Genomic DNA, 13,241 nt, shown 5'->3' on the forward strand with positions numbered 1-13,241 from the left:
AACTTAATTGTCGTATTATGACTTCTGTAGATATCCGTTTAATGTGACCTGACTTTGTTCACCGAATAGGATAAACATCTATGTAGTTCCAAATAACTTTTCTAGACGCATAAGTAGCCTTCAATGCAGTCCAGAGTGTCCTTTACATGAAATAATGGTTGCAACTTCTTTCTCTTGCTTCTTTTTTATCCTGTCGACACATATGAGGAGCTGCTCTCGTGCACGGATGCTGCTGCTGATGCTGATGCTGATGCTGCTGCTCGCACACGTCCCCGTACAGCAGCATGTGTCCGTGTGTGGCGAGATCACATTATCTCACATCACAGGGAAATGAACAAAGATAGCTCCTCCCACTCTGCCTTTTGCTCTTTCACACCCTCCTCCTCCTCTCCTCCTCTCCTCCCTGCCCTCCTCCACCGGTCCTCGGTAGCAGCAGGTGTTATTCTCCTATAACCTGAAGATTTGGGAGGGAATTAGCATTACCTCTCCGCCCCAGAGAGTTATTTGTGCTTCGTGGTAACAACAGGGGACACGGGTCGAGTGTGTTCCCGGGCACCCGAGGAGGGAAGGAATCACGCCTCAAAAACACGTGGGAGAGATTACTCAAATATGCCTCCTTTGTACCCTCTTTGCCCCTCTCGCCGCTGCTCGGCTATCGCTCCCCGTTCAGCAATAAGCTGCATTCCGTTAGTAAGCTTCTTTTTTTTTTTTTTTTTTTTTTTGCAGAATGTCGGACGCCGTGGAGCACTATAAATAACCTATATTCACTTGGTTTTCATTGTAGCTAGAGGCTTTGACCTTGTGTTATGCTGCCCTTAAGTATGGTCAATGTCCTAAACATTGGCAACAAAAAGGCAATGCACGCCGGTAATATGATGCATATGATGAAGTGGCTCTGTCTACAACAGGTTCACAATTAATCGCACACGGTGCATTGGAATAAATGCAGGATTTGGGCTATTGATAAGCATCCTCCCTGGAGGCAATTAACTGCACTGATATTACATAATGGCAGCCCACACTTTAGACTAACATCCTCGGTCCTGCATGTCAAAGGAGAAGGCTGTTTAAGAAAGAAAGACAAGATTTACGGAGAGTGACAGTACATCCCCACCTTTTCTTGTCAGCCTTGTCACCTCACAGAGAAACAGCGGGTCAGAAATGAAACACCTTGAAACTGTCAGAATGCTCCTCGCAAAGAGTGGCAATTCTTGACAGGATCTTACCTTTGCTATTGTCCTCTTCCCTGTTCAGATACATGGCTGTTAATTCACTCCGGGGCAAATGCGATGGCGTTGTCTCAATTATTTGTTGGTACTCCTCTGGCGCGTATCGGGAACTCCGGCGATGTGGTTTGTAGTAGTAGCTGTTTATTGTTTTGTTGCTCCTCAACAGCCTCTCCTCTCCTCCTAGTGGATAGGTGGGCTAACCAGTTTGAGACTCACCATCTCCCTCCCTCTCTCTCTTCTCCCTCCCTCCCTCCCTCCCTCCCTCCCTTTCTCTCTCTCTCTCTCTCTCTCTCTCTCTCTCTCTCTCTCTCTCTCTCTCTCTCTCTCTCTTTATTAACCACCGGTTCACTGTGGCTCAGAGGACAAAACACAAGTGACTTTTTTTTGCAGCTGTTAAGAAGTCTGTTTGCTCTGCTGCAACGTGAGATCATTGATTCTGTTTGTGGATTTGTGTGTCATTTAATATATATATATATATATATATATATATATATATATATATATATTCCTCTGCATGAAATAAGGAGTGCAGTCAGCTCACTCGTGGAATTTAGACAAGGCTTGCGGCCAAGTTGCATGGCTTGATTGTGAATCTCATTAGTGGTGGGAGAGGTCTCCAGAATTATACTTACGTAAAACCTTAATATGTTAAGAGTAAAAGTACTCATCATGCAGAATGTTATATTATTGTATACTATATTTTTTCTCAGTCCCATTGTGGTAAAATACACAAAACCTATAACATACAATTGAACAACAACGGTATTATAAACTATCACAAAATTAGATGTTAATTGTTGTCCCTGGTCAATGCAAATAAGATAAGATAAGATAATCCTTTATTAGTCCCTCAGTGGGGAAATTGCAGGATGTTACCTTTTATACTGTAATTGTAATTAATTGGCAGCTATTTCGAACGTTGATTAGTCATTTAATTAAGCAAAAAAAGCCAAGACATGACTAACTCTAGCTTTCCCAATGTGAGGATTTGTGGTTTTCTCTGATTTATTTCGTCATAAAATGAACATGTTTGTAAGATAAAACCATACATTTGCGGATCATGTGTACACTAATCCCTAAACATATACCTGTCAAATGTATATGGCAAAAAACATGCAATATTATAAAGCGCTAAAAATTAAAAATTCTCATGTTAGTGCAAGTACCTAAAAACTGTACTTATGGGCGGTACCTGAGTACATTTAGATACTTTCCACTTCTATATATCTTAAACCACAAAGACAAATTAGTCATTAAAGCAACACCCTGTTTCATCAAACCCTGATAAGGAAACGACGTAACGACCATCTGGCCCGTCACTTCAACCATGCTGCATATCCACATCCTTACCTCTTATATAAATGGTGGTCAGATGGTCCTGTATTCACAACACAATTATGTGAGTTTATTGACCACATTATTAGGCACAGGCCAGAGTACTAGTGCTGTTGAGGAGTAATTGTGTGATACAAGGTGATGTGGCTGCGATGCAAATACTCTCCAAATGAGATGTAGATTATTTTAACACTACTCAGGCTGTCTTGCTATAACACACACACACACACACACACACACACACACACACACACACACACACACACAGCCCTGTAAGTGGTGAAGGAACCATTTGTCCATGACCTTGACTTAGTCCTAGAAAAATTCAGTCTGGAGGCAATTTAAAACAATTTCTTCAATTACTTTTCCTTCTTGTTCTCAGAGCTCATTTCTAATTTGTGATGGAACTTCTTGTTACTTTCTCACATGAAGCTGGCAGGCGGAGACATGGGACATTATAAAATGAAATGGGATGAGCCACGACAGTTATTACAGCTACCACACTAGGCCAACGTCACCGCTTAGCCATTTAGTAGAAATGGTTGAAACAGAAGTTGTGTAATTAATCTCTGATATTAAAATGGAAATAATTACAGAGCATGCTCATCAACCACTAACCTCTGACCTGAAAGCTTTACAATGCGGTCTGTAATGTTTTCATTGCACTTCTTAGCCACTCAGTCGCTCTCAGTGCGTTCTAAATATGCAGGTTTTCTTTACACGCCTGCAAAATAGAAAGCTAATATTGAATTCAATCATGTGGCTCTCTGATATCACAGATTACAATTCAAAAGGATATGAGTTGAGCTGTACTATAGATGCAAATGCTGTGAGCAACACCGCAACTAACAGTTTGCCTGCGTTTTGTCAATAGAGCTGAGAAGGTCATTTGCTCAAAGCATTCTGCAGTGATTTACATTTGATTATATTTTGTTTTGCACTGCGCTCCGTGTTATTTGATCACTATTGAGAATCTTTTGCCTTTTGTTCGCAGAATTCTCTGCAGACTAATTTGACCACAGTCTGTTCCCCAATTTTCCCCCTCCTGTGCTCCCAGCATCATTGTGCCTGTCACTGATGCATCTGTCTCCACTGGTTTCTATAAATACCCCATTCTCTCCCCTTCAAAAACCTGATTCCCATTGATTTAGTGACCTATATATACATCAACACCATCCCCTTCTTTCCTCTGGCTCTCTGCTCCTTCTATCGACGACCCTTTACTGTCTCCACCCCTTGATTTACCCCCTTCCCTCCATCGTTCTCTCGCTTTAGGCTCAACTCCGACTACCTTTTCCTCCACCTTCTCTTCTCCTCTTGCTAGAAAGCATGAAAGACTAGTTCATGGCGGAAGCTCAAGTCACGAAACATAAAGGGGATTCGAATGAGCAGAAGAACAGTGGCTGGTGCTCATTTCTATATTTCAAAGTCTTATCATTGTGGTAAACTGAGCCTGATCTCCAGTGTGTGTAAACACTGGAGAAGATGATGAAAGGAGTCTCTCAAAGAGGCACGCAATTGAATATGAAATCTGACTCTGGTTGAAATAAGATCTGGATGCAAAGAGGCACAGCATGCATCTATTTATGTGTGTGTATGTGTGTGTATGTGTGTGTGTGTGTGTGTGTGTGTGTGTGTGTGTGTGTGTGTGTGTGTGTGTGTGTGTGTGTGTGTGTGTGTGTGTGTGTGTGTAGGTGGTTATATGAAGGCGATATGATTTAATTATTGCTGAAAAACAGCATTCTGGAATACAATGCTATAAACAGCAATGATAAATACAGAGCAAACAGCAGGGGATTAACAATGAATAACCCCGTCAAAACCTCAGTTCTGCTGAAGCATATTCAGGAATAATGTGGGATTTATGGACCTCAAACATCCGGTGAAATCCGCGAGAAAATACATTTCCATATTCCTATTGTGCAACTTATAAATACACAGACACGCCTTGTTCCACGGAGGCACATCTGTGTACTAGCAGCACCGCAGCTGCAAGAGATGGAAACTAGCATGACTCAGAATAAGATAGACAGAGAGTGAGATTTACTGCCACACCACCCAAGCTTAGCATACACCTGTAGTCCATACACTGCTCCCACTCCACCCCGCTCCCACCACAGCAGGACGAACAGCTCTCCCGCGACCCCACACTGACACCTAGTGGCTCCACGAGGCAGCAAATCCCCACAACATGGCTCCTGTGCCCCGAGGAGCCACAATGTCATGGCTGCGCTCTTCAAAAAACTTCACACTGCTGTTTTGTTTTCACAGCACTTTTTCAGGCTAAAACGGCACTGTCTGCTCTTTTGTTTTCTGTCAAACGACTACTAGACCTTGAAAAACAAGGGGAAAAAAACACAGCACAGAATGCACCAGGCAATTTCAGGACAGTCAGTTTATTGAACAGCAAATTCTGACAGGGAACACAATATTTTGGTGTTTTTTTTCTTCAAATTGCATTGTCAACATTGTCTAAAACAACTGTCATTCACCACACATATTCATAAACACCCTCTTTTCCACAGATAGACTTTGTAGATGGACAGTGGGTCCCTATTTTATAGTGCGATAACGCACAGATCCTCTTGGAGGAAGACAACAGAGGCCGGAAGAGACCCCAGAAGGCCTCCAATTTCCCTGCTTGCATCATACATTGTGAAGTTTCTTTTTTTCTGTGTTAATTGTTTTTTTTTCTAATGTGCGTCTGTGTGTGGCTTCAACTTATTGCATATCAGTGAGCTGGTTTATGAACATTTTCAGTGAATGTGTAAAGCATAAATCTTTAGATTAAAATGTAATAAACTCTTCACTATAATAATAATTATACATCTTCTTAACATCTTAATATCTTCTTAACATCTTCATAATATCTAAGATACATTCTTATATCTGATTCATTTAGAATATGTAGGCGATATACATTTTGTGGATAACTGCTGATGGGTGACATTGTGGACACCATCACAAGGGTCTCTTATAATGACCGGTCGTCTCAGCCCTATGGATCAAGTTTTACAGACATAGCTACACTTTCTTATAAGACCAAAAAGTTAATCTCAATCGACATCTCCACTTAAATAAAAAAAGACTTCAATCCGTGTCTGCAAAAGCAGCATATTGTTTTCCAAGGATTTTGTCTGAGTATATTCAAAGTGGGCGATGTGGTCTCTTGTGCCTAATAATCCTTTGTGCTTTCTTTGATTGTATACACTCTAAGTCATACATTTGGTGTTTTAGAGCTCCTCTGCATCAAACCTGCAGCCCCGGCTGTGGATGCTGGGGAGAGTAGATGGCAGAGGAGTGTGAAAGATAGAAGGAAAGAGGGGAGAGAAGACGGGGTCTGACAATCAAAGAGAAAAATACCGCAGTGTCACACTAACAACTACACATCAACTACAGCACTACACAGTCACACACACACACACGCACACACACACACACACACACACACACACACACACACACACACATGCACATATATAACCAAATGCACAAGGTCAGTGAAAATTCACAGCTGAGTAAAACAAAATGACTTGTACAACATTTTCAAGATTCAACCAAAGATACAGAGAGAAAAAAAAGGGAGGGGATGGGGGGTTTACAACAATCATAACAATAATCTCAACAACACGAAAATAGGCATCATTACAATAAAACAGCATATACGAGATGAACTGGCAATCGGAATGTTGAACAACTACAACAGTAACTTATAAAGACGAGCAAGACAGGTCTTTTCACCATTTTCCTGTGGCCCGGCTGTCATCTCTAATGGCTGGAGGTGCCAGTCCATGTATAGCAGTACTGTGGTCCCTCCCTGGCCTATGGCTTTCCTTTAAGACATTGATAACGCTGAGATTCGCTAGCTAGCATGTGATTCAGTCAGCGCAGCTTTGGTCGTTAGTGCCATCAATGTCATATTGCAGCTACTTCATGAAAGAAGCACCATTCATGGATTTACAGTCTGATGTCAGCAGGTCCCTATAGGCCTTGTTAGGGCTATATTTCAAGATACTTCACTCCCAGAACTGTTTTAGTAGTCCCAGAGGTCATTCATTTCAAACTACCTACATTTCCATCACCATTAAGCGCTGTTCCATTTGGTCCCAGTTGATAAAACTGTAAGAAACAGGACAATAGGCTGACCAATTAACCGATAACTCAGGAGAAATGGCACCTCCAAAAATCCCTCCTTGATCTATTCTAGTGTTAACCTTTGCATACAGTAAAAAAAAAGAGAAAAAAAAGAAAGAAGGAATCATCAACATGCTGCATTTAAGTTAACATGATGTTTGTTGCATTAAAACATGTTCCGTCATTTGATATGTCCACATCATTATAACATAAAATCACCATATTATAGATTAAGAAGGTGAGGGGGGTGGAGGGGGTGGAGAGGTAGGTGTGCAAATAAGCCATCATGTACAAACCTAACAATAAATTCTAAAACATAAAGTTCATATTATCTGCCTATGTACAATATAGTTAAGGTGGACACTTTGACACAGAAAAAACAACACATACAAATATATAGTGCTATACTGCCTATAGAAAGGGTTTTTGATAAATAGATCTCGCTCCCACAAATGATAAAACATTGAAAAGTTGCGCCGCGTATCTACAGTGCAACCGCATAACCGAGGAGCTGCTTGAACAGTGGGAGCGACGAAGGAATGTGATTGGATAATACATATCAAAGTCACCTTGATCTCCGGCGAGATAAAACAATGGCGGGGCTTCAGCGTCGTGATGCATAAACAAGATACGACAGGGCTGCTTTCCCTCACAGCTTAAAGCAAACAAAACCTCTAAAGCAAACAAGTCGAGATGTTTGGAAAAATCATAGAACACTAAAAACACATTGGTTTGGTTTTCTGATAAAGAAAGATTCACCATTAGCTCTTTGGGTTCTGCCAATGGATTCTAGTTCACACAACAAATCTAAATTGAGTGTGAACTCATCTGTAAACAATAATAATTATGTCTGGATCCAAGGGGAGTGAACTACTCCAGCTAAATTTCTTCCACAATGGATGATTGTACGGCCTCAGCATGTAATGTCTGACCATTTGTCAGCATAATTCCCCCCAAAAAATCAGCTAATAACCTGCATCCTATTAAAATTACTTTCAACCCATTTACATAGTGAACGCTTTCGAACGCTTTCATCTGAACCCACAGTGAATCACACAGGGCAGAAAACCACTGCCTCTCCGCTCTCGGTGGACTGAAATGCTTAAAGTGCACAGCACCTTTGGCTGCAATCCCATATGTGATGTCACAGCAGGTGTTTCCCATCATCTCTCAAAGGCAAAACCCCTGCTGTGACATCTCTGATTGAGACTACAACACACTTGACAATTTCAACCCATAGAAAGACACATAGAGGCAGCTTTAAACTATGCGTTTGTGGAGTTTTGAAGTGCATAATGCAATAATTTTGTTCACTGTCCCTTCAGTTTAGGGTGTGACTACGAAACAGGAGGTATCTTTTTCACTGAGGCAAAACAGTCAAACCATTGTGGTAGCACTACATATCAAATGGAACCTGATCTACTTAAAAAGCCAAGGCAAGTCAGCGTGGAGCTCAATGGCCGAGTTCATTACAACCCTTACAGGAAGGGATGTGGCTTCACAGGAAAGATCAAAGGGGGTGCGCTGATATCACATCAACACATTCCCTGGGTCTTTGTCTGAAACTGAGGCATACTTTATGTCTTGCTCTAATTCTAAATATACTATTTTTTAAGACATACGGTCTGGGTAAATTCTTTGAATAGCATTTTTTTTGGACAATATTCTATTCTTCTTATGTTTTCAAATATCTTTCTAAGTAAAGTACATGCATTTCATTTAACTATGTATGTATAATTATTAATATATCACTATGGTCTCTTTGTAAATCAGAGACGAACGCTTTTTAAATTAGGTAGTGTAGGGCAGGCAGAACTGCAGCAACCGAGGGCAGAAGATCTACTTTGGAAATTCAACAATCATTTTCACAAAATGCACAAAATTATAAAAGCAATATTTCTTTAAAACTTCAACTGATATTTGTGGCTTCATTTCCAGAGAGCTAGCTCAGCATGCCTACTGGATTGTTGTGTGCCACCATAGGCAGCTTGGCAAACAAAGACTCCCTCCGAAACGATTTCAACATTCAACACAACAAATTCAAAACAACATGTACTGACCGGTCACGATTTGACCCATTGAACATTTCTTTCAGAATGAGATGAACGCAGTTGCCGTGATGCATTGTGGGAGGGAAAGGCAGAAAGGATGTGCTTTTTACTTGTCTTTTTTAGTCAAGGAGCTGAGAATATATTCGCCGACACCCAAGAAGTAGATCACCTGGGCGATGCCGAACAGAGGTGCAATGACCAAGGCTCGACAGTAGGCTCCCTTCAGGAAGGCTGATGGTCCCTCATTTTGCATGATTTTCCTGGAGAACAAATACAATCTCATTATTAAAAGCGAAACACACAGCCAGCACTAGCTACTGTATGTGCCAGTCGGTATGGTGTTGATTGTGGTTTATTTATCTTTTAATTTGTGTTTATTATTACTGTATCCGCTGTATTGTTTGATGAATTTCATAGTTTTTTTTCTGTGCGTAAATGCACTTGACTTGACACACACAGCAGTAAAGACATAATGAGGTCACCTGATACAGTCAGTCACTCCACTGTACGTGTCTTCTGTGCTTCCTCGGTTCAGTGACTGCAGTCTGGTCTTTATCACTGCAACACACAGACCTCAGGTGAATATAGAACATCAACTAACGATGCACACATTGCTGTTACAACGTCCACCGTCCCACTGCTCACCATCAACAGGGTTGACGGCAACGGCCGCTGTGCTCCCCGCGAGGCAGCCGGAGAAAAACGACACGTAGAAGGGAGCAGGCCCATCTACGCCTCTTTTGCCCAGGTTGTTCAGGTTGGCAAAAAGGGGGAAATAGATGATGGAGAAAGGAACATCCCTACAAAAAGAGAGAAATAAGTCCAAAGACAGTAAGTCATGTGAAGTTCATTGAAGCCGGTTGGTAAAACTAGGTGAGAGATCTGCTTTACCTGAGCAAGGTGGCACCAAGGCCCTTATACAGCCCAGCAATACCCTTTTCCCTCAATAGTTCTCTGGTGAGCTGCATGGCTGTTGGAGACTTGATCTTCACAGTACCTGCTGGCATCGTCTCTGGCATCAGCTTCCTCTGAGCCTCTATGGAGCATAAGAAACTCAACATTAAAACAGCAAAGGCTTCAAATAAAGCGAGCATGGAATACTAAGAACAGGTATGTGGGCAGACATTTTGAATTCATAACAGCAAAAAGAAACCAGCATCAAGCTCTTGCAATCTCTGACATAACCACATGAGGCCCCTATTTCTCCAGTTTATGCCCTACACTTCATTATTTGCTTAAACTGCCATCTGGACTGAATTTCCTCTTACCAATTCGTCCAGCATCTTGGAGCTGGATTTTCAGCATCTCCATAGGAGTTGTGACAATAACCTGCAACAAAGCAAAATCAAGGTGTCAGATACAGTGTCAACATTTGCACACGGTTAACAAGGATCGATTAGTATTAGAATGTGTCATGCAAAACATGTGTCCTGTGTAACTCCATCATCTATGTGTCAACTCTAGTTTTCCTCTTTAATCCCTGCAGTAGTAACTAGTTAACTGGATTAGGGATGAGATAGCCATGTTCTCAGTTGCAATCTTAATCCAAGGTCTGCTACACTTAATCTAATTATGTTTCTTGAGCTTGAAGCCTTTGCCCTCATTGACAAGAGACATTTCCCTCTGACTCACTCACTCAGTGCACATGGCCAACCACTCTCACAGCGTCTTATCTGATCACTCAAATCTAGCTGCCAGTGTATCGCCTGCTAACAGGACAACATTTCAGTGATTAGAAATCATTCATGAAAAGGGATCTCTCCAGGTCACATTCATATCACAGATAACAGGGACAACCTGCAGAGACAAACTGTGAGCATGTTACTGCAACTACCGCCTCTCATTTAAACCTGGTCCTGGCCATTTTATAGCTGCAGGCAGTGACAAATGAGGCGATGGCTGAGGCCCAGCGGTGTGTATGTGAGCTGACATCGGCAGTGTCAAAGGCAGCCGTTCCAGATGGAGAACAGGAGGATGCAATTAAAGCAGCGCCTCACTCACCTGGCATGTACCTGCCCCGCACCCAGCCAGCATCTCTTTGAGCAGAGTGAGTTTTCTGAAAGAAAATGACGACAAAATGCTGGATCAGATTAAAGCAAGCTAAACGAAAACGCCAGCGTGAGACAACCTTATTTCTGCAGTCCTTGAAAAAGATGTTATCTTTGTCCTCTATATCAACATGTCTGACACAAGGGCAGATTAATAATTCACAAGGTGAGCAACTGAGCAAGACAAGTCAATCATTTATAAGCTTGCATGTTTGTCACCAACGAGATGGAGATAGATGTCCCGAAAACCTTCTGGTTGGTCTTTGGGGGACAATGGGTGGGTGATTGATTGGTTCTTAGCAACATGATGGTTGCTAATGTTTGACATGTGATACAGTTATGTGCTGGTTTTACTTTCAGATAGGGCTTCTACTGACACACATGCAAGTAATTCTGTATTTTTAAACCAGACAGCTAACAAACTACTGTGAAATACTCAGTGCCACGGAGGAGACGACAGAGCAGGATTAACGAGAGCCGTGGTGAAAATACAGACAGCTAATGTGTTAGTTTACATGTTAGTAAACACGCCAGTTAATCACAAAATGAATGAGGGAGTGTGCGCGTGTCAGTCAGGCTGTTAGCACTTTCATCTTTCATGCCTCACCCATCCTTGGAGAGGTGTTGCCTGAAGAAGTCGTTGGCAGCCAATTTAATGGCTTTCTCTGGCGTGACTAGTGTTAAGTTCACCGCCGCTCCTGAGAGAATAAAAAGGACAGAGAGTAAGAAAGTGAGAGGTACAAAGAAGAAAAAGAAGAAAGAAAAGCAGAGAAGGTAGAGAGAGAATGGGAGATAATTGCCTTTAGCAGCCAGACACAGATCCATGTATTTGATATCTGTAGCCTCATTATGAAGAGCTAAAAATGTATTCAGAACCTTATGCTACCTAACAGCGCTCATGCTCAGACTCACATAAGCGTCCATGCTCAGACTCACATAAAAATAAGAAAATACTAAAAACGTACCTCGGTACATCCCGAAATACCCCTCAGACCGGATGATCTTAATAAGGCAATCTGACCTGAAACATAAACACAACAGTGGGGGTATGTTATGTATCTGGGAAGCTGATGACACGCTGATTAGTCCTGACTATAGCGCAGCAATATTTGTATGGGCTCAAATTTAAAAAGTAAAATACTGAAATGTCTTACATGCTGGTGTAAAGGCGAGATCCATTTTGCTGGTTTTGCAAGCGAGTCTTGGCCAGGTCAATGGGAAACACACAGGTCACTCCGATCAGGCCAGCGATCCCCCCATTGATCAATTTGGCAGGCAAACTGGACCAGAGACAATATGAAATATGAAAGGTCAATAAAGGAAACCCAAATGAACGTCCACAGTGCTGCTGTATCTGTAGTCGTTCCACACTGCAGCTTACCTGATCTGCTTGTCAGCCATTTATCTGAAGCCCCGGCTGGTCAAAGTGTCAATCTGTCTGTTAGCTCGTCTCTTGGTGGTCAGGTGATCACTGTGGTGTGTTGCTGTCCAAGTGGATTCATGCAGTCTGACTGTTCAAGTTGGGAGATATCTGTAAAGAAATAGGAAAGGTCACATTTAGCATTCTCAAAAAGTGTCTGGTAACAGACAACAAAATAATACAGACACAAAATACCATCCAAAAGTTACAATGAAGCAATGTTGCCTTCACACACATTACAACATGGACATTACAACATTTTTTTTGTAACAAGCTGTTAACACCACCTAAAATACATTGCAAAAACTAACTTCGCCCCCAGAAAATCAATATCAGTTGGTGAGAGCTGCAAAAAATGATTGTTTTCATTATCAATTTGTTTAGTCTTTAAAATGTCAGAAAACAGAAAACAAAATTGGAAGCATAACCCTCTCAAAAAAACCACTGAAGGCCTTTGTGAAAGCCACATCATAAGTGTTTGTTAGTTTGTTTTAAGAGATGAAACGTGAAATGGAAGCACTAGCACTGGATGTTTGCATTTGGAAATGCATATTTTTCGATCCATTTTAGCCAAAAGTCCACACATGCTGGCTTGGTATTTTACTGTGTTTTACAAAAGGTTAATGCAAAGTCCTCCCAGTGAGGGTCAGGGGCTGCATGGCAAGAACTTTCTGTCTCTCCTCCCAGGTGTGCTGTGGACCAAACCAAACACAGCCCTTAGTTACAGGTGTGAGTCAGTCGTTGCATGACTGACTACCAACACACAGACAAAATACTCGCAGTACTGCTCACTACCTGCTGCATTTGGTCAATGTACACACAGCAGTTAAAACTAATTCACAATTCACCACAAACAAATGGAAGAGCAGCCTCAACAGCACAACTAATAGAAGCCTCAAACTCAACCCAAACTCAAGTCCAGCAATCCAGATCAGAAGCTGACTCTCCTCCCAGGTGTGTCGAGGACCAAACCAAACACAGTGCTCAGTTACAGGTGAGTTGGCACGTCAACAGTATCAAATCC

General features: G+C 41.8%; 2 protein-coding genes across 2 annotated transcripts in view; both read right to left on the bottom strand.

Moving 5' to 3' along the window:
• syt7a (synaptotagmin VIIa) overlaps positions 1-1,260 on the bottom strand; it is a gene marked incomplete at both ends in the record, with an annotated part of 62,037 nt that extends 60,777 nt beyond the window's left edge. Inside the window, one exon of the mRNA XM_079223252.1 lies at positions 1,227-1,260. Coding sequence (XP_079079378.1) covers positions 1,227-1,260 — 34 coding nt within the window. The remainder of the gene's footprint in view (positions 1-1,226) is intronic.
• A 7,595-nt stretch (positions 1,261-8,855) lies between these two features.
• slc25a22a (solute carrier family 25 member 22a) lies at positions 8,856-12,198 on the bottom strand (the record flags this gene model as incomplete). The annotated part of the gene is made up of 10 exons (XM_079223643.1): positions 8,856-9,009; positions 9,232-9,307; positions 9,395-9,549; positions 9,641-9,785; positions 10,018-10,078; positions 10,751-10,805; positions 11,405-11,495; positions 11,763-11,818; positions 11,952-12,077; positions 12,179-12,198. The coding sequence occupies 10 exons, from the start codon at positions 12,196-12,198 to the stop codon at positions 8,856-8,858; spliced, it is 939 nt and encodes a 312-aa protein (XP_079079769.1).
• Positions 12,199-13,241: the final 1,043 nt, after the last annotated feature.

The sequence above is a fragment of the Taurulus bubalis genome (assembly GCF_910589615.1).
Source record: "Taurulus bubalis genome assembly, chromosome: 9".
Lineage (NCBI taxonomy): Eukaryota > Metazoa > Chordata > Actinopteri > Perciformes > Cottidae > Taurulus > Taurulus bubalis.